This window comes from Tribolium castaneum, chromosome 2 (genome assembly GCF_031307605.1).
Source record: "Tribolium castaneum strain GA2 chromosome 2, icTriCast1.1, whole genome shotgun sequence".
In the NCBI taxonomy this organism is placed as follows: domain Eukaryota; kingdom Metazoa; phylum Arthropoda; class Insecta; order Coleoptera; family Tenebrionidae; genus Tribolium; species Tribolium castaneum.
The window spans coordinates 23835269-23859980 of NC_087395.1; the positions used below are offsets into that span (position 1 = coordinate 23835269).

The window sequence follows — 24712 nt, forward strand, 5'->3', positions numbered from 1 at the left end:
TAACAACACGTTGGCCATAGGGGCGCAATATCGCTCGTGGATTTTTCAAAACCCGATTAAATCCCACCTGACACTTGCCTAAGGTTGGTAGCACGAGCATAACCCCCAAAGGATTTCTTTTGAGTCGAGGAAATGAGCCTCCCGACCGATTTTGGGCCCGACTCCGGCGGTAGACTCAAAGTACGTCCCTTTCCGCGTCCCCGGACGCCCCCATTTGTGCATATTGTGTTGTTTTCCGCAGGGGGTTTGCATCGTTAAGCCCATAGTTTACGGGAACATAGCGCGCTATTTCGGGAAAAAACGGGAGGAGGACGGGCATACGCACCAATGGACGGTGTACGTCAAGCCCTACAACAACGAGGACATCTCCTGTTACGTGAAAAAGGTCCACTTCAAGTTGCACGAAAGTTACGCCAACCAGAACCGCATCGTGGTGAAGCCCCCTTACGAAATCAGCGAAACGGGCTGGGGCGAGTTCGAAATCGTCATAAAGATACACTTTCACGACCCCAATGAACGCCCGGTATTTTTTTAAATTTTTTTTGGTTGGTTTCATTTGGGGTTGTAGGTCACCATGTACCACATTTTGAAGTTGTTTCACTCGGGGGGCACCATGGATATCGGGATGGAGCAGGGGAAGGGGCTCCTGTCGGAGAGCTACGACGAGATTGTCTTCCAGGACCCCACACAGCTCATGCACCATTTACTGACGAACACCAAACAGTTGACTTTGGCGCGGTGGGAGCACAATACGAATTGTCGGCGTCTTTTTTGGTTTTTCCCGAATTAATTATGTGTTTTAGTTGAGGAAAAGAAGGAGAAAACTTTGAAAAGCATCACAGAAGCGAAGCAAAAAGTCAAGGCCGAGATTGGGGTCCTGAAAAACCGACTCAAACTGGCCAAAGAGACGATTTCGCAGTTCAAGGAGGAAATAGCCAAAGTGCAAGACAATCAATACGTGGTTTAATAACTTTATTAGGAAATAAACATGAATATAACTTTTTTACCCTACTGTTGACGTAATTAATTCGGCAACATCGCCATCTGTTGACCTCACCGTTAGTTGCATCGTTACACCGTCGGCAAGGGCCAGTTTGGCCCTCACGAGGATGTCAATGCCGCCTCTAAACATTCCTGAAATTTAAGAAATTACTCAAATCTGAATAAACAATTTTTTTGTAAAATATATTTCAGTCCCTTTTAGTATTTTTCGAAAAAAAAAAGAAATACAAAAACGTGCTTAAAACAGTGGAAAACGGTAAATAGAACACCGTTTTTTGCTTTAATTTGGTGATCTTCCGGTAATGTCGGTGTGTTTTATACAATTTCTAGCTGAAAAACAGACTAAAACGCTATTTTGGGCCGAATTTCTCGGCGAATGTATTAATTTTGCGAACTAATCGCATTTCTGACTGAAAAACGTGTAAAAACTCGCGGTAAAACACAAAAATTAAGTATCTTTCGATCGAAAATGTGGCGATTTTTCGGTCCGTTTTAGCAAAATTTCGCAAATAGAACCCAAATTTAGGTGAGAAATAAGCTAAATCGAGTAGATCAAACGAAATAATTGGTCTAATGAGGTCCAGTTTTATTAAAATTTTTCGAACAAAAATTGTTTTTCGCAAATAGAACCCAAGAATTTATTTCAAAGTCGTAGCTAAAGACTTGAAAAGAAAAAAGGCTTTACTTCTGACGAAGTTCCGCTTTAAAAAAAGGGAAATCAAGTTACATCAATTTCTATCTAATAATTAATTTGTTGAACGTTCAGTCAGTTTTCCAAATTAATAGAGTAAAAGGTACTTAAACACCTTATAATTCGTTCATTTTTCCGCATGTTTTTACCAAAATTCTGCATTTTTAACCGAAAAATTTCCTTTAGACACCGGTTTTGGTTTAATTCTGTGATTTATCGGCTTAATTTTGATGTAAGTTTGCGATGTAATTGCTTTTCTGACCCAGTAATGTGTTAAAACTCTCCGCAAAATGTAAAAACAAAGTATCTTTTGCCCCAGTGTCGCGATTTTTTTGGTCTGCTTTAACAATATTTCACAAAAAAAATAAGAGATGATTGAAAAGCTTATTGAAAGGTTTATTTTTGGCGTTATATTCCGCTTAAAAAGAGAGCTAAATCGCTCATCTAGTTTCGATCTAATTTGTTATTAATCTTCCAGTTGGTTCCAGAAGTATTTTTCGAAAAATACCCATACAAAAACGTGCGGGAAAAGATAAATTTAGCGTCGTGACTTAATTCGTTCATTATCCCGCTTGTTTTTATCAAAAATTTGCGACATAATTGCCATTCTTACTGAAAAATGTCCTTTAGACACCGTTTTCGCTTTAATTCCTACCTTGTCTTCTCTGTAGGCTTACTTTCGATAAAACTGCAACATAATCGCGTTTCTCGAAAAGGCAAAAAGTCTGTTCAAAGACATGCCTAAAGGGTTGCAAGCATAAAAAGGCGTATTTCAGACAGAATTTCGCTCACAAAAGAGCTATGAGTAAAATCTAGCGAAAATACAATAAATGCAATTTCAAAAAGGCACCTATTTGGTGGAAACCAGCTAAAATCACATTACCTTTTATGTACATAATTTGATAATTTTCAATAATTTAACTGAAAAAATGGAAAAAAAATCAGATTAATATTCGGGAAAGTGCTCAAGGTCTGTGTCTAGGCTAAAAAGTGACACAACCTAATACATATTACCAAAAATCCAGCCTTTAGCCAGAAATTTTAATATTGGTTTAAAGAAACAAAAAAAATCACGCAATTAAAAATGTGAGTAATTACCTGCTAATAGCAAAGTGTGAGTGGTTTTCCCCTCTGGAACTTTATCGGTGCGTTCAGCCGGCTGGAGCCCCAAAAACTGCACAATATTTTTAACCGCCTCCTCCAGCGTACTCATCGAACTCAGCGAATACGTATCCTCCATTTCGACACACGTGGCCACGGCCTCGTCCCAGGCCGCCCCCCAATTCACCTTATTGATCTTCTGGATTTGATCCCCGAGCGTAATCTCCAAATCCTCGAGCATATACTCATCATCGTAGCCCTCATCGGTGTCCGGCAGCCCCGTATTGGGGTCACAATCCTTAACAATAAACTTCAAGACGGCCCCAAACGTCCCAACACTATTCGGCAAATCGTTCTCCGGAAACTGCAAAACGACATAAGCGCTCCCTGTCTCATTATACGGCAACTTGGGGCACGCTATCTCCCTCAGAACAGTGTACCCCTCGCTGGGGTCCAGCTGAACGCGCACATCCTCCAGCAGTTGGTCGCTCAGCGTGTTCAAACAGTCGAACTGCAAGACCACATGATTGGTGAAACAGTGCTTGATACACCTGACGAAATACTCCGTCTCGGATTCGGTCAACTCGACCACCTCCGAGCTCTTGAAGAGGGGCCCCAGGTCGGCGACCCCCGGCAGGTGGCCCAGCTTCTCGGCGAAGCTCTCCTCGCGTGAGACCGTTGGGGGCTTCGGGGGGCCGCTGGAGATGATCATTCCGTCGGCTTTGTGCTTGTCTTCGGCTTCCTCGCGGGTTGGAATCACCGCGATGGGGACCGACTTCATGTCGAAGGGGCTGTCGCCCGGGTTCAGGGCGTAGTCTTTGAGCGAGCGCTCCAGTGCCGGGATGGACACTTGGAGTGTCTCCAGGATGTAGTTATTGTACAGCCCCTTGTCTTGCTGCCCCAAAATACTGCTGTAGTAAGTGGCCCTGTCGCGGACCTCGTCGTCCGAGTCCATTTGGCAACGCGCCAGCAGCACTTGGATGTTTTCGAGGAGGTCGGGGCAAGTGGCCCCGAACTGGGCCATGGCCGAGACGGCCGCCGCGCGGACGGTGGGGTTCTCCAGAATGACGCGGTTGTAGATGAAACGAATGCACCTGGAATTACAAAATTATGGGGTTGGGCTTTGCTCGGATTTTTTTCGTTGCTTCTCGCGCATTTTTTCAGCGTCGCGGAATTTGCGCTGTTCGAGGGTTAGGCCGTCGTTGCGTAACTTGCTTTTGGCTTTTTCTTGCCTCTTCTGGAATTTTGCGCGCGCGAGTTCGCGTTGGTTGCCGCGGGTCATTGGGGGATTTTGCAAAAATGCGCCGGAATTTTGACTTTTTGACTGTTTTTGGCGCCAAAGCAACCTGCGACAATTTTATATTCCAACAGTTTTGAACCATGGCCTCCTTGATGTATTGAGTAACTTCGACAACGAAGTTGTCTCAATATATCAAGGAGGCCATGTTTTGAACTGTTCTATGAAGCCTTCGGATGTTTCTGCTTGAAATAAAGCACAAAAACAATGTAATTTTCGACTTAATTCAGTGATTTTTTACTTGTTTTAGAAGAAATTGGCAGTAAAAATCGTTCAAAACGTGCTTAACACCTTCAAAAAGGTTTATTTTTGACATTTTTCGGCCCAATTTTCGACCTCTTTTAGCGAAAATTCCCAATAATTTAATGCACCAACGTGCTTTAAAGCTTAAAAATGGTGAAAACAAGACCCGTTCCAACCATAAGTTGTGTTATTTCGGTTTATTTTTGACGATAAAAGACAAAATCAATGTATTTTTCAACTTAATTTGGCGATTTAGCTCAAAAAAGTGTTTAAAGGCTAGAAAAAATTAAAAACCACTTTTCCGATGAATTAGTAGTTTTTTTATTTATTTTTGACAAGAAAATGTAAAATTAACAAATTTTTCGAATTAATTTGATGTTTTTGTGTTCTACTTGTAACTAAACAAAAATATGTTTTTTTGGCTTATTTTTAAAAATAAAAGGCAACTTAGTTTGGTGATTTTTCGATCTATTTTGGCAAAAGTTGTCTATAATATTAATTCAACAAAATTTGTGTTTTCGGGTTATTTTAAACGATAAAAAGCAAATTGTTTTTAATTATGGTGTTTTTTCGAGCTGTTTTAGCAAAAATTCTTCTAAATTTGAATCAAAAATGTGCTTAAAGGCTTGGAAAAGACAAACAACGTGTGTTTCAATGTGTTTTAGAAAAAATTCTCGAAAAGTTTGTTTAAAAACATGGTTATAGAAACTTGAAAAAGGAAAAATCAAATAAATTTTCAGTCAAAATTTGTATTTTTCGGCTTATTTTTGGCGACAAAAGACAAAATTAACATATTTTCCGACTTACTTTTAGCAAAAAATCTCAAGAACTTAGTTCAAAAACGTGCTAAAAACATCAAAAAGTTAAAAACAAGACAATTTGCAACCAGATTTTGTATTTTTTGCCTTACTTTGGCGATTTTTCGATTAATTTTGAAAATATTACCAATAATTAATTTACTTTAAAAACGTACATAGAAACTTAAAAGTAGTAAAAAAACAAGGCAATTGTGGTCAAAATTTGTGTTTTCCGGCTTATTTTTGACGCTAAATGACAAAATTATTAAATTTTTCGATCTGTTTTAGCAAAAATGCTCAATAATTTAATTTAAAAATACACTTAAAGAAGGCTTAAAAAAGGTAAAAACGACAAAATTTCACTCAAAAACAAGGTAATCGAGTAAAACGGACATAAAATGACTTAAATTTTGATTAATTTTTGTAAAAATTACTCGTGTCTTGATAAAGTGTTACAAAATGAATGGTTCAAAATAAATTAGATTTGTTAGGCATTTTTACCAAAATTTTTCGAATAAAAATAATCAAAAAAAGCGAATTTAATACTTTTTTTTTCAACTTGCTTTTGCCTACTTGGCTGTAAAATGTACCAAATACTATCGTAAAAAGCAAAAACTCGAAAAAATCCAGCGATTTTTGCCACAAAATATACTGCCTTTGCAACCCTACTTTCTATCAGGTTTAATGATTTTTCACCTCATTTTTGGCAAAATCCCACTCAAAAACGTATCAAACAAACAAAATAAATTCACTTTCGATATGATTTAATGAATTTTCAACAGTTAAAGCGATAATTTTCAAAAAAACTTGCAGTCATGAGTAAAAAAAATAATGTTTTATTACATACGACGTAAAACTAACCACGTAATTCACTGCCTAAACTGTTTTGACCTAATTAAGACTATTAGATTTTGAGTTATGAGTCCCAAAAATGTTCTCGCTTAATAAAAAATAACACAATGGTTTTTAGCTCATTTTTGACAAAATTCCACTCACAAACGCATGAAATTTGGTAGGTGAATTTTCGCAAAAATTTTACAACTAAAAATTTTACGTTTCGCAAAGTGAAGGAGATTCCTTGAATTTTATCCTAAACCTTAGAGTTCCCTAAAATTACACTAAAGCATTTTACAATTGCACCTTTCAAACAACTATTACGCAAAAGTAATCGTCCCCAAAAAATCTTTTTCCTATTTTGTGAATTGGGGCAAAATTTTGAGCCAAACTAGATATGTTCTGAACGTAAAATGGCCTGGGGAATCGACTGGCGAAACATTAAAAATAAAAAAACAGCGATAGAAAGCACCAAAAACCCAAAACATACCTCGAGGGTTGTTTGGTCCTCGGCCCTTCCTTCCCCAACAGATGCAGAATCCTGACCGCCAGCGACGTATGCTCACAATCCTCAATGAACTCGCACAGATGCGCTAACCCAGCCTCCTTCGCCTCGGGATTATCCTCAATGATGGTGATAATGGTGTCGGCAATGGACGCCTTATACTCCAGCCCGCCCTCGTCCCTTAGCATCGCCGACAGGAAGTTCATCAGAACGCTGTGCTTCCGCGGAAACTTGAGCGCCAACGCCCGGATCGCCTGCACCACCACCACCTTGAACTCGTCGCTGATCTCCGACACGAACGTCGCGATCTGCTTCATGAGCCGGTCGACCGACGACTCGGCGCCCGTCTTCAGCAGCGTGGTGATGGCCAGCGTGGCGATCGAGCGGTTCGAGTCCGTGATCAGGTTCTCCAGGTCCAGGTTGCACGCCGTCACGGCGGCCGGGTGCGAGATCGCCACCTGGTTCAGCGTGCGCACGGCGGCGAACCGCAGCGTGGGCTTGGGCGAGCCGCAGAACAGCTGCAGCACGCTGATGGCGGGCGCCAGCTCGCGGCTGGTGGTGCGCCGGAGGTTGACGATGGCGTGGGCCGCCTCGTACACGACCATCTCGCTCTTGTGGCGCAGGCAGGACTCGATGAAGTCGGCCAGAGGCGAATCAGCGCCGGTGTCCTCCTCGTCGAGCAGCTTGGCCGCGATGCGGATCAGCATGCAGACGGCATACGGCGACTTGAGCGAAATGCGCGTCAGCTTCGCCACGAGCTTCGTTACAGCTAAGCGGTCCGTTTTGCGGATGTGGTACAGGAGGCCCAAGGCGTGGTATTGCACCATTATGCTGAAATTTACGAGAAAAAAATTTACAATTGTCCTACGTTATCGAGTTATTGATAACATTGTAAATAATAAGCTTAGTTATTTGAGGTACGTAATACATTAGTTGATGTTAGCGATGTTAAAATGCTTAAAAAAATAAACACACTTTGACCAGAGACAGTAGCAAATAATAAAAAAAAACAGAACTAATACTACAATGTTAAAACTATAAGAGTGGAAACGAATCCATAGGTCGCTGATTCATATCCGGCTCGAAGGACCATGAATGGGTGGAACTCGGGGTTAAGTTCATACTGATTTTATTACGAATATATACAAAAATTACTTATAAACTAAAACAGTTACTCTAAAACAATGTTCCTTCTAATAGTAATTTGTCCATTTAAATTTTAAAAATATTGTTATTGTTTAGTTGTCGCTGGTCAGGTGACCCACTTAAGTCATTTTACTGACATTCGCTAATGCCGAGTAAATTTAACCGTTGCGACAACTTTCATGGCAAATTCTTGCCCTAATTTAGAATTTTCCCAAAAAATTCTGTATAACCCCATTGTTAAACAGGAAGGAAACCAAGAAATTAAAGAAGAAGGTTTTGGAAATTAGGAGTAGATAGAATATCAAAAAGGTTGTCAAATAATTAACAAAGTATATGGAAGAATAACTGGTAAATGAAAAGAACAATAAATAAATAAAAAGGAAAATAGAAAGAAATTACAGATCTGGAGATAACTGGAAAAATGAAAAACTAATATTTAATTAAAAAATGAATAAATGCAAAACGAAACGAAATCAGGGTGGAAAATAAGGGTATAAAGAAGGAGTATTGGAAATAGTACACAGAATGAAAGAAAGCGTGCAGAAGAAACAATGAGTAACAATTAACAAAATTTGAAGTAACGAAAGAAATTTTCTTTAAAATATTAAAAATATTCTTCAAAAAGAAAGACGAAATAGTAAGGAAGGGAAGAAAAAATTACCACAAGAAAATAAAGAAATGATACTTAAAAATTGAGAGCATAATTAATGTTGAAACAACAGTCAGCACGGAACTATCAACAAGAAAACCCAAAATAATGAAGAAATTACAGAAGATGGACTTGGAAATTAAAAGTAGACATCAACAAGTATAATAATAAGTTTTATGCTGTTTTTCCACTTATTGGACTAATTCATTAGTTGATGTTAGCGATGTTAAAATTCTTTGATTCGCTCTCTCTAGTGACCGAAGAAGTTACGACGTTGGCGTTTTTATAGTTTTCAAACAGCTAATATGTTAATTGAATAGATAAATTAGAAAAAACAATTGCCGCTTATAAAATAAGTTAAGAACCACCACATAGATAAAGTCCATTATTTTTAATTCTGACCTGACCTGACTGAAAAACGTGCGAAACGTCTCTATTATGCAAAAATTATGTACGTTTTGACGACTATTTGGTAATTTTTTGTTTTTAGAATCCAAAAAAATTGAGAATTTACGCTTAAACACGTACGTAGAAGAGTAAACATGATACACTTCTTGACCAATATTTGGAGTTTTTCGGCTTATTTTCAGTCTAATTTGGTTATATTTTGACGAACTTTGCCAAAAAGTGAGTTTCTCGCTACAAAACAAAACAAACCTGGGGAAAAATAAACGAATAAAGTCATTTTTAACCTTCTTTTGAAAATTTTTTTTTGGCCTCATGCGAGTTTATTTTCCAGCGGCCTTTCTTTTATAACATTTATCGAACCGATTTAGCAAAATCTTGGTCGAAAAAGGCAACAGTAACGTAATTTCCGATTACAGGATTTTTCGAGTTATTTTTTACAAAATTTTGTAAAGTTATTGCGTTTCTAACTTTTCAAAATGCAAAATAAAGTAATTTTTTCAGTGCAATAACAATTCAGTAAAAAACTTGTATTATTGGTTGCATAACTTCGCTAAATAATTTTTGTATTTTGCTTACTTATCGCTATTGACAGCCTCTTGTGCCTCGTTGACCCACCGCTTGACCACCTCCGGAGCCAACTTGGTCAAATGCAAGGAACTGACAAGTGCGGCCGAACTCACAGCTGAGTTCCGATCAACAATCGCCTGTTTCATGTATCTTTCAATCGTTTGCAACATCGTCGCATCTGTGATGCTACAAAGGGCCCTAATCGCGGCCGCTCTGTACAAATCCTCCTTCCCCGTCATGTCCTTAGTGAGACTTGAAGTAACAATAATGACATCATCAGCAATCGAGCTCAATTCCTTAATCCCTAGGTAAACCATCCGGCGTAGGATGACATCACGCGACTGGAACAGTTTAGTCATTGCGAAAAACGCGTCTGTGGCCTCTTTGGTCCCAAGCTGCTCCCCCTGCAATTTTGACCGGAAAATAATGTCTCAAAGGGCGGTTTTGGACTCACTTGGTTGAGGAGATAGAGGAGTTTGGTGAGAATGTGGGTGCATTTGCGAGGGTTGACGGTCGTGTCGTTAAAGACACGGGCCTCCTGCAAGACTGTGGTTTTCTCGATGTTTTGGAAAGGGTTGCCGCCCCCTGAAATTTGGGTCAATGGGCCAGAATTAGACAAAAGGGGGTACAAACCGTCCTCTTCCTCCTTCTTGTCGCGTTTAAACGAACTCATTTCGTGAAAATCCCGTGAAAATTGGAAATGTTTACACGTCACTGTTTTGAGGTTGACAATTCTGTGGCTAGGTGGGGACGAAAGTCCCCAGAAACGTCAACAAGGCTGTCAATAAAAATGTCAAGTGTTCCAATGTCAGTGCAACAGTCCAACAAGAACATGTCAAGATTACTTAAACTCGCCCAAAAATTTAATTGTTTCTACTTGTCAGGTGAGTTCTAGCCGCGCGACAACGCCTCCGTGGCGTTTCGCACCGGCTCACATTCACCAAACGCGGGAAAAGTCGTGCATTAACTCCTGCTGGTGATATTGATCCTGGCATACACCCATGATTTAAAAAATCGCCACGACTCGGCAATTATTCAGAAAGTTGCAGGTCTGTCGTCGGGCGACTGCCGGCCCTTCGTGGTGGAGGGCTTCCAGGTGGGGCTCGTCCGGCCGGACGTCATGAGCCAGCTCCTCAAGTTCCCCGAAGTAGCCTAATTATGCACGGTCGGGCCGATATTAACGCGACTTTTTCAAGGTTTTCCGCATAACGTCCGGCTGCGTGGAGCTCAACCCCGCGTTCCGCGACTACGAGGAGCGCAGCTCGCAGGTGGACCGCGTCTTGCGCGAACTGCGCGCCGGCAGCGTCTTCATCGCGCTGAAGGGCTGGCGCGACGAGGTGAGCCCCCAGTGCCGAAACTAGGTATGGGCGAAGTAGGCCCTTGCCAAATTAGGTTCTCCAAATTATTTTTAAACAAAATTTGTGCAACCTTATAACAATGATTTTGCAGAAGCGTTTGTTTTGGAATCTCATTTTCTAAAGTTATGTACGTACTTTCTTTGTTTAGTTGTTAATCAATTTCAGTTCTGATAATTCTTCAATAAGGGATTAGGTACTTTTTGCTGGTTAAGCTACTCGTATACTACAAGAGTTAGTTCAGTTTGCATTTCATCGGCAAAATGGCTCTCGGTCTTTTGAGTCGTGTCACTGAGTCTCTAGTGGTTGTGTTAAATTTGAGTTTCAAATGAACTAGAAAAATTGGCTTAAAAATGTCAAAGAGACCAAATAAAAAAGCGTGAGGGCCGTTTTCCAGAAAAATTCGTGAAAACAGACAATTAGAGCGAGCTAGCGGTGCCAGGTTTTTACAAAATTTTGTTCAAACCGAGTCTGATGATGACTGGATGAACGCAGTAAGATAATTCATATTAAAAAGACTATTAAGGTGAGTTTTATTTTTGTTCCTGTACCAGTAACAAGTGCATCTTGCGAAAACATTTTTTCGAAATTAAAACTGATAATTAAAAATTAAAATAAGATCGTCAGTGACACGAGGACGTCTGTCAGGTTTAAGCATTATAAACAAAAGTCAAATTTAAATTATGATGAAAATTAATAAATAAGTTTGCCAGGTGAAAGCAAGAAGGGTTTCTTTAAAAATTTCAATATTTGCATTAAATTTAGCAGATTCCTACATTATTGTTATTGAAATATTACACACCAGTCTTATTTTTTCTATTATTTTTGTCTTAATATTCAGCTATATGCACATAGACTAAATCTCAAATTGGAAATTAAATGTGTACCTATTGTTTAAATAATTTTAAGTATGCCTTTAATAAATTGAAATCGGGACCATTTTCTTTTTTTCAGGTTTTCATACTCTATAATTTTTTGGTTTTTATATTCCTCTAAGACATGCCTCTAACAGAAATTATAATAGTAGCAATCTAGTGTTAAGAAAATTATGCTTAAGTGCGTCAAAGTGAAAACTCGCCTATTGTCAATTAGTACCTAGTTTCGGCACTGAGCCCCCCTCATGCCGCGAAACAATAACAAGGGCCCCTTTCAGTGCTACGAGGTCAAGACTGACTTCACCTCGAAGAGTCTGCTCAAGATGGACCGCTCGGCGACGTGTCTCTTCGGCATACGCAACTACGGGGTGGACATCAACGGGTACGTGCGGCACCCCAAGCTGGGGCTGTGTCTGTGGCTGCAGAAGCGCGCCGCCACCAAGCAGACCTGGCCAGGTAGGTGGCCAAGCAGCGAGAACATTTCCAAAAAACAGACACAAACCAAAAATTCAGAATATTATAAAGATAGTGTATTACAAAAACATCAAAAAGCATCTGTCGCGTTTTTCTGCTAACGTGTACAAGTTTTTTAATGGTGTCCGAATTTAGGTAAATGGGACAACATGGTGGGCGGGGGGCTGTCGGTGGGGCACGGCATTTTCGAGACGGCCTACAAGGAGGCCATGGAGGAGGCGTCCATCCCAGCCGAGTTGATGAAGAACTTGGTCAGCGCGGGATGTGTCTCGTAAGTCAGCGATTTTAGGGGCGTTTTGAGGATTGATTGGATTTCTGTAGGTTTTTTTTCGAATCTGAAAGGGGCTTATTCCCCAATACAGAGTTTGTTTTCGATTTGGAACTTCCATTAGATTTTATTCCAGAAAATGCGGATGGGGAAGTTGAAACTTTTGAATTGCTTCCAGCTGAACAGTGTCTAGAGAAATTGTTTAGTTCTGATTTTAAGACGACGAGTGTTCCAGTAGCGTTAGATTTTTTGATTAGGCACGGGATGATTACGTCAGAGAATGGTAAATTTCGCGCGACTGGAATAAACTAGAATGTTATCGGATGTTTTGCAGAAAAGGAGTTTATCAAAATTGTGGAACTGCTCCACGTGCCGCTCCAGTCTATTTACAATCACACTCAAACGGTTAGCAACTCAATCAAGGAAAACGGGACGACGAGAGTGAACAACGTATAATTGCCGCTTTAGGTTTCCGATCTTAGGTTTTTTCTAGTAGAATAGAAAAGAAGTGAGCCTTAAATAATTTCCTAATTTATTTTATACAAAGTCGCAATTTTTCACAACAAATAGTAGAGAGCTTTTGTAATTATTGTATATTTTGTCTATTAATTTATTTACAATTTTATACAATGTAGGAATTTAGACGTAATACTGAAATCAATTTATTTATTACTATACATACTGCGAAATCATCACAGTTCTCATATTGTGGGGTTTTACGTACTACTTGTGATAATACAATTAATTCTCGTTTTTTGAATGTACTTACGTGTACTCAACGAAATGTATTTATTATACAACATATATACAATAAAAACTCAAAGGCGTCAAGCTGTTTGAATTTCCCGCCACCGTCAAACAATCGGCTAATGTCCACTACTCACTCGTGAAGTCAATGATTATCGCAAAATTTTCAAAACCTGTAATATTTTACCAGGCTTTACAGCCAAAAACGCGGTTTATTTTCAAAATTTCCTTAAAAACAAGCTAAAAACTACGAAATCGGCCCAAAAAATTGTGTTTGATATTTTTGTGTTTCGAAAGCACATTTTTGAGTTAATTTATGTTATAGATAAACCCAAAAAAGAATGAAATTTAGCACTTCTTAAGTGCTAAACGTGATCATATCTCAAATTTCGCAAAAAACTAGTCGAAATTCACTCAAGATAATGTTAAAACAGTCTAGAAGCGTCATTAATTTAATCCGTAATTCAATACCTGGTTTACTGATCACGTGATCAAATTGAACCAATCAGATGCTTCTCTTATTCATCAGTCATTACATTAACTTTAACAGCGCATTAAATTTTAATGGAGCTTTCTTATAAAACCGGCCCCAAAAATAAATCGCATTTGGGGTTATTCTGCCCGTTTCACTCGATTTACCTCGTTTTTTTGGGAAAATATGGTTGAAAATTAGCCAAAAAAACACAAAATTTGTGTTAATCTTGGACCTAAACACGCAGTTTTGAGCAAAAAATCTCCAAGCTCCGATGATTTTAATGTTTTTATCAGAAACGGGTACTCATTTACTTCACGAGTGAGTTGGCGAGGAAATAATTGCGGTGAGTCCCACTTTTGCACATTAGCCGAATTTTTGGTAATTTAAGTCGCGTTTTAACCAATCACAGAGATTACGAAATGGTCGGTATAAGCCGATCCTCCTTTTGCGTATTTGAGTTTCCGTCAATTGTCAATTCTTGCACCGCCATGTTCAGCTTCTTGCGAGCGGGATATAACCTAAAACATCGTTCCTATAGCAAAAATGAGGCACGCCCCTGACTTGGGCCCAAACCTGGCTTTAATTTTCTTGTAAACGAACATAATTAGCAGCGGCAGTGGCGTCATCATGGCCACTGAGACGGGGGCCACTGTGGTCAGGTCGGCTTGGGGCTGCGGCAGTGTGAACCTGAGCAGAAAAATGGCGATCCCCGTGTTTTGAATCCCCGTTTCTATCGCAATTGCGAGACAGTCGGGGGCGGGCTGCTTGAGGATCTTGGCAAGGAGGTACCCCAGAAGGTACCCCAGGTAGGGCAGCCCCATCCCTGCTAGGACAATCTACCGCAATCACGCTATTTGCGCCCAAATGCCACCTACCTGCCACGAAAACAACTCGAATAAGTACAAGTTGGTCACGATTGCGAACACAATGATGAACAGGAGGAGGACGGCAGAAAAACCCTTCAAAATGCGGACCAGGAACGTGGCGACTTTTTTGCAATAGCGCGACAGCAAAAACCCGATGCCTAGGGGAATCACCAGCGCGATGGCGTAGGTGGAGATTTGGGAATAAGGCACTGTGATGTCGCCCTGATCGAAGATCACTTTGCCGAGGGTGAAGAGCCACATGGGCATCATCCCGAAGGCTGCTAAGGTACTGATTGTTGTCATAGTGACGGACAGGTCCATGTTGCCGTCAAGGACCACCGTCCAGATGTTTGAGGCACCGCCGGCCGGGGAAACCCCCGTGAAAAACATACCGAGCTGCATCTCGGGGTTGGCGGGAAACAGCAGCTTTCCCACGCCAAAACTGAGCTAGAATATTAAAAATTTATCATAGTAATATGCATCCAACTAATAAAATTTGGAAGAAAATCCATTTTTAGAATGTTAAATTTTCTATAGAAACAACGCTAAAAACTGATATAAGAGAATTCTAAACAAAATTTCGTAACAATTTTGAAAAGAGCAGATTAGGATCTAAAGGAGCATGTAGAAGTGTTCATAAAATAGTGTTGAATACAGTGTACAATACAAGTTTAAATAGGAATCTGAAAAATAGTCCACACTTCAGATCTAGAGACGACTTTAAGAAAAAATCAGAAGAATTTTCAGAAAAATATCGAAAAGAGTACAGAAGGAATGCTGAAGAATAAATCTAGAAATATTCAAAACAAAACTATAGAAAAATTCGGGTCCAATTTGAAAAAATATTTACGCAGTGTTTATAAAATAAAATTAAGGAAATTCCACAAAATTATTGTAATAAAACAATCTCAAGGTGGATATATAAAATAATGTATAAAGAAGAGTCCAGATTTCAGATCTATCGACGACTTTAGTAAAGAATCAGAAAAAAATATTACTAGAGAAAAGTACAGAAAGAAGGGTAAAAATCTAGAAAAACCGAAAGAAAAATTCTAAACGAAACCATAGCAGAACTTTGAAAAGAGCAGATTAGGATCTGAAAGAGAACTTGGAGATTGTAGAACTGTTTGTAAAATAATTTTGAATACAAAATACTACAAAATAATTCTAAAGGAGCATTTACTAGAGAAGAATTTATAACATAATGTAAAGAACAATCCAGATTTTAGATCTAAAGACGATTTTAGAGAAGAATCTTAAGAAAAATAAAGGAAAGAGTACAGAAAGAATGCTACAGAATAAATATAGAAAAATGTTAAACAAAACTGTAGAAAAACTTAAAAAAATTTAATCTTTGAAAAAATATTTAAGCAGTGTTTATAAAAAAAATATAAACATCTGGAACAGAATTTATAAAACAATCTAAAGGTGAATATATAAAATATAATCTACCAAAAAAGAGTCCAGATTTCAGATCTACCGATGACATTTAGTAAAGAAGCAGAAAAAAAAATCTTACTAGAGAAAGGTACAGAAAGAAGGGTAAAAATCTAGAAAAATCGCAAGACAAATTCTAAACGAAACCATAGCAGAACTTTGAAAAGAGCAGATTAGGATCTGAAAGAGAACTTGGAGATTGTAGAAGTGTTTGTAAAATAATTTTGAATACAGTCTACAAAATAATTCTAAAGGAGCATTTACTAGAGAAGAATTTATAACATAATATAAAGAACAATCCAGATTTTAGATCTAAAGACGATTTTAGAGAAGAATCTTAAGAAAAATAAAAAAGAGTACAGAAAGAATGCTACAGAATAAATTTAGAAAATTGTTAAAAAAACTATAGAAAAACTTAAGAAATACGCAGAGTGCAATTTAAAAAAAAAATTGGATCTTTGAAAAAATATTTAAGCAGTGTTTATAAAAAAAAAATTAAACATCTGGAACAGAATTTATAAAACAATCTAAAGGTGGATATATAAAATATAATCTACCAAAAAAATCCAGATTTCAAATCTACTAAACTAAACCATAGAGGAATTTTGAAACGAGCAGATCATGATCTGAAAGAGAATTTGAAGAATGTAGAAGTGTTTGTAAAATAATTTGAGTAGTCTACTAATTTTAAGGGAGAATTTATTTCAAAAGAATTTATAATTCAATCTAAAGGACAGTCAAGACTTTAGATCTAGAAGAATCAGAGAAGAACCTTCAGAAAAATATAGAAAAGAGTGCAGAAAGAATGTTACAGAATAAATTTAGAAAAATTCTAAACAAAACCATAGAAAAAGATCAAAAATACGCAGAATGCAATTTTAAAGAAAATTTCTATTTTTGAAAAAATACTTAAACAGTGTTTATAAAACAACCTAAAGGTGGATTCCAGAGTTTAGATCTTCATACGGCTTTATAGAATAAGAATCTTAGGAAAAATCTAGAAACAAGCCTAAAGGATAATCTAAAAAAAAACAAAAAGAAAATGCAACCTCAAAAAAAATTAGAGTGGGTATGTAGAAGTGTTTATAAAAAAATTTGAACGCTGTCTACAAAATAATTTTACGAAAAAATCTGAAGAAAAAAGCAATGTCACTAAAGTCTTTCTGAATAGCATATGTGTGAATCAGTCATTAAATGTAAAGGTGCATTTAAACTTCCACAACCTACTTGATGCACCTTAATTTAACATGAAAAAAAGAATTAAAAATGAAAAAAAAACAATTTTTTTGAAATTTTGCGACTGTGACCTACCAATGGCATTACGACAAACTGTCCCACGAAGCCGATGGCGGGCCCAATTGGCCGCTTCAAATTCCGTATCATTTCCCCCCAGTTAAGCGCACAGCCAAAGTTGATGTACAAAATGCTGACAAGTGTGGCCACCGACGAGGTGAAAACCGTATCAATGACTCGTTTTTTGCGAATTACAGTCACGTCCAACTTCCCATATGCCCCCTGACACCTCACCTCCGTCTTACCTGCAGACAAATCGGTCTGAATCGGCTGGACTTGAGCCAAAAAATACCTAGAAAATTTCCAGTCAAGTTGAACGTCCCGCTCTGATTTTTTATGACGAAAGCGTCGACTTTGGCCACGTTGGGGTTCTCGGTGTACAGCCGCACCGGGCTGAGGTTCTCGTCGGGGGCTGCGAGGATCTGGTAGGCTATGGGGATGGTGTCGTGCATGTGGACGGTGGCGTTCTTCGGCTCGAAGACGACCTGCAGGGAGCGCACGACGGCCGCGTGGCAGAGGAGGAGGAGGGTGACGACGACGATGAGGAATTGGACCATTCCCGAGATGGGACACATCTGTGGAAACAACGTGTGGCGGCGAAAATAGTTGCGAAAATATTTGCGTTTGGGGTTTTGGTTTCAAGTGCGAGAAACAAAAAATACACAAACCAACAAATTGTAGACCAACGAAAAAACTTTAGAAAAAGATTATAAAATTTGTTTAAGCTTGTTTCGTCTAAACCCCGCATTAGTGCTAATAAAGATATTTATTTGAAACCTGGTTCACAGCCATAATCCAACTCAATAAAAATATTTTCAAGATGGTGGTACGTCCGGTTATACCGGAAGTCGCTATCAACTTTCTTATTTTAAATGGAAAGCTATGTTTTTCACTGTGTTCTTGGATTAGTTGAGTTATTTTAAGGCCGTTTTTAACAGCTTTCCCTGCCTAAGTTTAACCGTTTTCGAGATATTTAAGATTTTTTGGAAATTTTTGATTTGCACCTATCACTTAAAAAATCGTTAACTCTCTTAGTTTTAGAGATTTCGAAATCATATTTAGAGAATTCAAAGAGAAAGCCTATATCTGTTCTCCAGTGTTTTCAAAATTGGAAAAGAAGTTAATAAACCCAAAAAATTTAAGGTTAAGTTTGGACAACTTCAAGTACCCATAACTTAATTTTTTCAAATGGGATTTCCAATTTATTTTACCAGATGAAGGAGAATTTTTTTTCTGTATCGATCTGTATTAGCATTCCTTATACCTATCTGTGATAATTTTCAAGTTATGTTGGTTTTTTGACATTGTAGAAAATTTCTTACTAACCGCAGCTATTTTTGCATAGTTTGCCATAAAAACGTTTTTAATTAAACCAACAATAAACTATGTTCAAAATTGTGTTGTCCGTCCGATGTAAACAAAATAAATTCATTGAATATTGTTTTAAAAAACTTTAATTTCTCACATTTTTTCTCTCGTTTCCATGGCAACCTATGAGAAAAAGCTAATGGCTAATGAATTTCTCAATCCCAACAAAAAGTTGAAAAGATAATACAGATCGATACAGAATTAAATTCTCTACGATTTACAATTCATTTGAAAAGAATGAATGAAACATGAAAAAATATGGTTGTTTAAAGTTCTGAAAACTTAACTTTAAACATTTGAGGTTTACTGTTATTCTTTTTTGGAAACATGAAAACATCAAAGGAAAGATCTAAGCTTCCTCTTTTAAATGAGGTAGAAAATATTTACAAACTCCTAAAAATGCCAGAGTTATCAAAAAAATTAACCCTGTATAAAAATAAATTGATAAAATTAATTACTAAAATTGGGTTTTTGACTCACTTAACATCAAGAAAACCCAGCAAGAAGGTTAATTAACATGGAGATAGTAACTATGTTTTTTCTTTAACGCTTATTTTTGTGTTATTTTCCATAATCCGGTTTTCTTTCATTCATCGTTGGGCGCATTGCTTTGAGGTGACGTAAAAAGGATTAGCAGCAATTGCGATATCGGTGTTTTATTGCTGTTGTAATAATTTAATTGAAGAGAGTGTAAATGAATCAACACAAAAAAATACTTATCGAGTGTCTACGCTTGTGATTGAGCGTTTTTTGTTAAGTTGTTATCTTTGTAAATATGTGAAACGTAATGGAAGTGGGTTAAGGTTTGGTAGGAGTTTGTCTTGGGAACACAAAAAATAAAAACAAAAGGATCTTATCATTGAGAGTAAACGACCTCGGCTCAAAAATCAAAATACTGCTTGCATTACTAGTCATTTTTCCATACTTCTAACAGAAGAGAAGTAATTTGTGTTTTTTGAAATAATTTCAAAACAATTCGTCTCATAAAAATCGCAATAGGTCTTTAATAATGATATTTTGTACTAAATTTCGAACTCAAGTTTTATTAAGTTTCATGTTAAGACAACTAACGTTTTGAAACATTCGACCGGTTTTGAGTGTTTTGACATTTCATAATGTAAGTAGAACGAAATCTCTTCAGTTTAGCCAGTTAACAAAAATGACGATATAACAATTCCTGCGCTTTATAGTCATTTTTTATCCCCACTTTAATTATTTCAAAAATCTTATAAAAAAGTACGCATAAAATTGGTAATTATCGGTAAGTCTTTTATTAAAAAAAATATATGCAAAATTTGACCCATCTGGATCAGTCATGGCGGCCAATATGGCGGCGCCTTGACGTCATCACATTTTAAATGGAACGAAATCATTTTTCTTGTATAACTAGAAGCCCTACTAATAGGCCTTTACAAAGAGCTACTTATTTTGAATATGGATGAACCAAACACGTATTTTTTTTAATCACCATTATAAAGTGACGTATAAAATACATATTTCTTTTATTTTTCAAAAATAAAAAATGCGTAAGTTACCACTTAGCTTTTAATTGGGCTCAAATTTGACATAACTGGTTCAGTTATGGCGGCCAATATGGCGTCATCACAGAATTTTTTAAATGTGACGATATGATTTTTATTTGATAATCAGAAGCCTTACTAATAGGCCTTTACAACTGTGCTATTTATTTTGAATGTGGATGAAGCGAACAATTATTGTCTGAATCTAATAAAAAATGGATTTTTAATGTAGATATTTTAAAACTAGGAAGTCTCTGACTCTGACTTTATATCTAAGCAATATATTGAAAAATAAAATTATTATTATTATTATTATTATTATTAGGATACTTTGTATAAGTAGATAATAACCTAACCTGACCTGACCTGACTTTATTTAATTAGATTAGATTTTTAATGTAATTATCAAATTACTAAAAAATTAAATTATTAGTAGTATTAAGATACTTCGTACAAGTAGATAATAAAAAACACTACATTATGTTTTTTTTAATATTTGAAAACTTTTTTTGGAAAATTTGCTTCAATCAAGTTACAACTTTTCGCCATTTTTTTTTAATCCTGAGACATCCATGAGCCTCGGAACCCAAGTTTTTTAAAATTTGTAAAATCCGTTGAAAAAAAAACACGTAAATACTCAACACTTTCATTTTTAAACAAAATATTCTTATCTCAAAACTCGTTTATTGGATAAAATTCGCAGAATTTTAAAGTCAAAATTAATCAATCGCTTCAAGTGGAAAAAGACCAACAAAAATTTAGTTTCGGTGTTTGCTACGCAAATACCCTATTCATTAGACAAACAAACGTTTAGACGTTTGAAATTGTGTCTTTTAACGATGAGTGGGCATTAATCACGACAATAACAACGTTATTTGCACATTACGCACGAATCTAATTCGATTTTTTTACTACACTCACCATTCTGTCTCCAGTTATAGGACAACCAGCGACCACTTTCACTACGTCCTCTCACTTTTTCAAGCGATTAAAAAAATATCGTCATGTCCAAGATACCGAAAAACGCAAATAATCCCGCATTAACATTTATCAATGCACGTACGCGCGATAAACAAGCGTCCTGTTCGTGTTCGAAATTTATTTCGAATGAATAACGAAGACACCGGAGTTATTATTAATCGAATTAATTTCTTAAGTGACTCCGGACATGCAAAATTCGGGGACACGCGACCATTACCAATTCAAATTTAAGTCGGAATTAAAATACGCAAGTTCAAGGTGTTTCAAAAAGACAGGCAAAACTGGGCTTTTATACGGTTTGTGTTCACAAGTAATCAGAAAAGATAGAAATTTTTATTAAATTGGAATAAACACCAAACCGCCAAAGATAAACGGGGAAACCCACAGGACTGCGGCTACGTGTTGACGCTCAAGTTCGGTTTTAAACAAGTTGTTTATTTTTGCATGTAAGGATTAATTGTCTAGTTGCGCAATAATAAAGTATTTGTATCCGGTTCGGACCTCCCTATGGCCAAGGACCCGATTTTTAGAAAGTTGCAATAACTTGTAATTTTCACCCAATCAGGCCAACGTGACATAACCTCTTACCTTAGCTACAAAAACCTTTTTCGAGTCACAAATCACAAAACACAAGTTATTTTACATAATTGCAAAATAATAAAAAACACGTGCACATCACAATCGAGTGCCAATGGGAGACTGAAAAAATTGATAAACGAAGGATAAATAGAGGGGACTGTTTTGTAACCGTGAGTTGGACGAAGACAGCGAGAGTCGCCTCTCTACTCGCCTCAAAAGTGAAAGGTGTATAGTTGGTTGCCTGTCTCGAGCAAAGAAAATCCAAAATTTCTTAAATAATTTATTGAAAAACGTCTATTTACACTTGAATATCACAGCACGAGACCAGTCTTCTATGTACAAAAGTTCACCACGGCCGCCACACATTTCCCCCAATTTTCATTCCGAACTCTTGGCCGTTCTGCGTGGTCTTCAGGTTCGAGGGCATGACGAAAACAATGTCACCGTTGGTTAGTTTGGTGGGAATTAGCGTAACGCCCATTTTTATCGCCGGAGTTGCATCGCAATTTTTTCGCTCGTCTTGGGCTTCATTTTGGCTGATTTTGCTGCGAAGGTGTTGGACGTAGCGCACAGTCATTTCCAAAATATCGGCTTTCTCTAATTTCGCCGTTCTTTGGCCGCTTTTCTTGCCCGAGGACTCCTTGAGGGTGGTTTTCGAGTCCAGGAGGATCTGCTTGAGGGCCTCCAGGCTGTCGTTGATGCGGGCGCGGCGTTTTTTCTCCATCAGAGGTTTGCGAACCTAAAAAATAAATAACAAACAATTATATTTATTATACTCAAATAAGAATGTCATTACAACTCTACATGAAGCAATTATTTGATTATAAAAATCAAGTCAATCTTAACAAAACAAAATCAATTCTAAAGAGAATAAATCATACTCTTGGAAATAAAAACTATCCAGAAAAATTAAACAAATATGAATTATCTAATTTTTTTTAAACAAATTCATAAAACCAATAAATCGCCTCTTAAAACAAACAAATTTAAAAATAATCAAGAAATTCCCGAATACCCCAAAAATAACGAGAGGTTTATCATCCACGAGGTCAATACAACATTTTATTCTTCGACTTAGACTTAACAAGGTTTAAAACTGCTTTAAATTTCTTATCTCGCATTGAAGAATAAATGATCAAAAACCATTGGAATCTTAATAAAAAAACATGATATTAACCAATAAATTAGTAAATAAATTATTAATGATTTCAGATAAATAAAAATAATGTGCAGAATAAAACTTACTGTAACACAAAAACAAAGAAATTATTATCGATAATGAAGCTAAAAAAGTATAAAATAGCAAATATACACCAGTTTGTAAACGCTCCGGTTGATATTCTCAACCAACAATTAAAATTAAAGTCGGAATTAAATCAACCTCGAAAAAAATATAAAAGATAAATAAATTTAAAAAACTAAAAGATAAATATAAGGCAGATCAGTTCTTGTTATTATAAATATTCTCTCTAGTCAAATGCTAAGAAATAACATTAAAAAAGAAAGTAAATCTTCACCAAATTTTAAGAAACCCTCACAAATAATCATCTAAAAGAATAACTGTAAATAAACGTATAAGACATAATAAATCAAATAAATTGATTTTTCAATAAATTGAATCTTCCTAAAAAAGTTAATAATAACCCTAATAAAAATTTGCTAAACTTTTGAAAATCCATGTCCTCGAATTAAAGACATTAAAACAACAGATAAACCTACAGCTCCCTCAAACAGCAAAAGTTAAAAAAGTTGTTGAAAAAAAATTAATTTCTCAATTTATTTTCAAAAATATTATTAAACAAAGTGATAAAACAACATACTCTAATAAATGCTTCCGCTTTAAATTAAAAACTGTTAATGCATTCAGAAATATAAATAATAAAATAAACTTTAAAATCATTATTAGTTTTTATAATTTAATTAAAATATTAGTCTTGTAAACTAAAAATAAGCAGTCAAGAAAAAGTAAACTCACTTATCATTAATGTCAAAATTAATATTTTAATTAAACTACTTCTTGGAATCATTTCATTAACATAGTTCTATCAGTTCTATCTAATTAATCAAAAAACAGAAAAAATAATTTACAGTAATGAAATGATATAATTCAAAGAAATTTTTATAACCTAATTTATATTAAGAAAATATGCAAACTTTCCTATAATAATTATTCTTATTTCAGTGATTGTATACCTACTAATTACACTTATTGCCACAGTTAAGACGATAATAAAGTTTAAGAGAAAAAGTTATTAATAACCCATTAATTCTTCAAACATTTTGTCAACCCAACAGAGTTGATAAAGAAATACTTTAACATCTACTATAGGACAAAATTATTAAATAATATTAAAATAAAAATACTAAATTTTTTATTAGCTGTTTCAAAACTATAAAAACACCAAAGTCACATTTTCTTTCAAAATTATTCATGCACTTAAAAAAATAATAGCTAATGTAATTTATAGTTTCAATAAGAGATCTAACCATTAGTAACTATTTTCCAATTTTATCAATCTTGTTTTAAAAAAATAAATGGCTTTTTTAAAGTTTTGAAACGGCTAATATTAATTTTTTTTTTGAAAAATGAAAAATACCTTTCGGCTCTCAGATATCACAGTTTTCCGTTCGGTTTCACTTTTCATGGTAGTCACTTGCTTGTACTTGTTGCTTCTTGTGAATGACAGTTAAAGATGGGATCACATGGTCTTAAAGAAGCTCAACAGCCCCCTCTCTTTTGCCCCACCTTGCTACCTGTTGAACTATTTACAAAAGCTCGTTCGGTGGGAACGAAAATCTATCAAAGGAGTCTCATCTGAGACGCATAAAAAAACATAAAACAAAGAGCAGAAAATACAAGACGCCACGGCGGCTTGAAGGAAAAATATTTCACAATTTTTGTTTTTTCGCTTAAAAGGGTTTGTAAATATTTGCTAAAAAATCGACTTAGTTATGTTTTTCTGGGGAGTTTTCCTCCGCCTTAGGTCGATATTGTGTGTGCTTTACGGTTGCGTGGACAAATGGCAAAAGGGCATCAGCTCATTGAAGCCGCTGTGAATGGCTGAAAGGTCGGGTTTGAACAATTAGTTGGAGATTTTTCGTCGTTTAGGGCACTTTGATTTATGGCCCTGGCCAGATGTTGCTGGGCCCGGAATTGATTGCCTTTAATATGGTCAAATTGCTTTAAAATATGGTCCTTTTGTGTGCTCTTTTCTGGCACTTAGCACCGAAAAT

At 36.5% G+C, this 24712-nt stretch overlaps 5 protein-coding genes across 7 annotated transcripts; 2 read left to right on the plus strand and 3 right to left on the minus strand.

Moving 5' to 3' along the window:
• Nucleotides 1–39: 39 nt before the first annotated feature.
• Nucleotides 40–1011, plus strand: Gas41. The gene is made up of 4 exons (XM_968288.4): nt 40–180; nt 242–523; nt 569–758; nt 804–1011. The coding sequence occupies exons 1-4, from the start codon at nt 133–135 to the stop codon at nt 965–967; spliced, it is 684 nt and encodes a 227-aa protein (XP_973381.1). The 5' UTR covers nt 40–132; the 3' UTR covers nt 968–1011.
• gammaCOP (Coat Protein (coatomer) gamma) lies at nt 956–10008 on the minus strand. The gene is made up of 6 exons (XM_968321.4): nt 9874–10008; nt 9695–9825; nt 9250–9644; nt 6456–7301; nt 2792–3888; nt 956–1134 (listed from the first exon to the last, which is right to left on the minus strand). The coding sequence occupies exons 1-6, from the start codon at nt 9911–9913 to the stop codon at nt 1004–1006; spliced, it is 2640 nt and encodes an 879-aa protein (XP_973414.1). The 5' UTR covers nt 9914–10008; the 3' UTR covers nt 956–1003.
• On the plus strand, nt 9941–13039 carry LOC662241 (uncharacterized). Its single transcript, XM_968353.5, has 7 exons — nt 9941–10124; nt 10290–10387; nt 10437–10577; nt 11749–11926; nt 12080–12215; nt 12266–12495; nt 12547–13039. Exons 1-7 carry the CDS (start codon nt 9941–9943, stop codon nt 12666–12668), a joined length of 1089 nt encoding a protein of 362 aa, XP_973446.3. The 3' UTR covers nt 12669–13039.
• Nucleotides 12728–21660, minus strand: LOC662280 (ileal sodium/bile acid cotransporter). Of its 3 annotated transcripts, none has more exons than XM_968389.4 (6): nt 21488–21660; nt 17323–17605; nt 17049–17275; nt 14310–14747; nt 14008–14270; nt 12728–13952 (listed from the first exon to the last, which is right to left on the minus strand). In XM_968389.4, exons 2-6 carry the CDS (start codon nt 17603–17605, stop codon nt 13847–13849), a joined length of 1317 nt encoding a protein of 438 aa, XP_973482.1. In that variant the 5' UTR covers nt 21488–21660; the 3' UTR covers nt 12728–13846. The 3 variants fall into 3 exon arrangements, with proteins under 3 accessions (XP_973482.1, XP_015839042.1, XP_015839041.1); XM_015983556.2 differs by lacking the exon at nt 21488–21660 and adding an exon at nt 20840–21149 and having other exon boundaries at nt 12728–13966; XM_015983555.2 differs by lacking the exon at nt 21488–21660 and adding an exon at nt 20840–21132.
• Nucleotides 21661–21775: 115 nt separating this feature from the next.
• On the minus strand, nt 21776–24220 carry LOC103314321 (transcription factor HES-2). Its single transcript, XM_008200042.3, has 2 exons — nt 24076–24220; nt 21776–22217 (listed from the first exon to the last, which is right to left on the minus strand). The coding sequence occupies exons 1-2, from the start codon at nt 24121–24123 to the stop codon at nt 21825–21827; spliced, it is 441 nt and encodes a 146-aa protein (XP_008198264.1). The 5' UTR covers nt 24124–24220; the 3' UTR covers nt 21776–21824.
• Nucleotides 24221–24712: the final 492 nt, after the last annotated feature.

What these genes read in the sequence shown, in the direction of transcription:
- Gas41 (XM_968288.4), top strand. Translation starts at nt 133, where the DNA reads ATGAGCCTCCCGACCGATTTTGGGCCCGACTCCGGCGGTAGACTCAAA. An exon ending in ACTCCGGCGGTAGACTCAAA is followed by an intron (nt 181 to 241) that starts GTACGTCCCTTT and finishes TGTTTTCCGCAG; the next exon opens with GGGGTTTGCATCGTTAAGCC. An exon ending in ACGACCCCAATGAACGCCCG is followed by an intron (nt 524 to 568) that starts GTATTTTTTTAA and finishes TTGGGGTTGTAG; the next exon opens with GTCACCATGTACCACATTTT.
- gammaCOP (XM_968321.4), bottom strand. Translation starts at nt 9,913, where the DNA reads ATGAGTTCGTTTAAACGCGACAAGAAGGAGGAAGAGGACG. An exon ending in CAAGAAGGAGGAAGAGGACG is followed by an intron (nt 9,826 to 9,873) that starts GTTTGTACCCCC and finishes CCCAAATTTCAG; the next exon opens with GGGGCGGCAACCCTTTCCAA. An exon ending in GAGGCTGTCAATAGCGATAA is followed by an intron (nt 7,302 to 9,249) that starts GTAAGCAAAATA and finishes CGTAAATTTCAG; the next exon opens with CATAATGGTGCAATACCACG.
- LOC662241 (XM_968353.5), top strand. Translation starts at nt 9,941, where the DNA reads ATGTTTACACGTCACTGTTTTGAGGTTGACAATTCTGTGGCTAGGTGG. An exon ending in TAATTGTTTCTACTTGTCAG is followed by an intron (nt 10,125 to 10,289) that starts GTGAGTTCTAGC and finishes AGAAAGTTGCAG; the next exon opens with GTCTGTCGTCGGGCGACTGC. An exon ending in AGCTCCTCAAGTTCCCCGAA is followed by an intron (nt 10,388 to 10,436) that starts GTAGCCTAATTA and finishes GACTTTTTCAAG; the next exon opens with GTTTTCCGCATAACGTCCGG.
- LOC662280 (XM_015983555.2), bottom strand. An exon ending in CTTGACTGGAAATTTTCTAG is followed by an intron (nt 17,276 to 17,322) that starts GTATTTTTTGGC and finishes ATTTGTCTGCAG; the next exon opens with GTAAGACGGAGGTGAGGTGT. An exon ending in AGTTTGTCGTAATGCCATTG is followed by an intron (nt 14,748 to 17,048) that starts GTAGGTCACAGT and finishes TTAATATTCTAG; the next exon opens with CTCAGTTTTGGCGTGGGAAA.
- LOC103314321 (XM_008200042.3), bottom strand. Translation starts at nt 24,123, where the DNA reads ATGAAAAGTGAAACCGAACGGAAAACTGTGATATCTGAGAGCCGAAAG. An exon ending in TGATATCTGAGAGCCGAAAG is followed by an intron (nt 22,218 to 24,075) that starts GTATTTTTCATT and finishes TTTATTTTTTAG; the next exon opens with GTTCGCAAACCTCTGATGGA.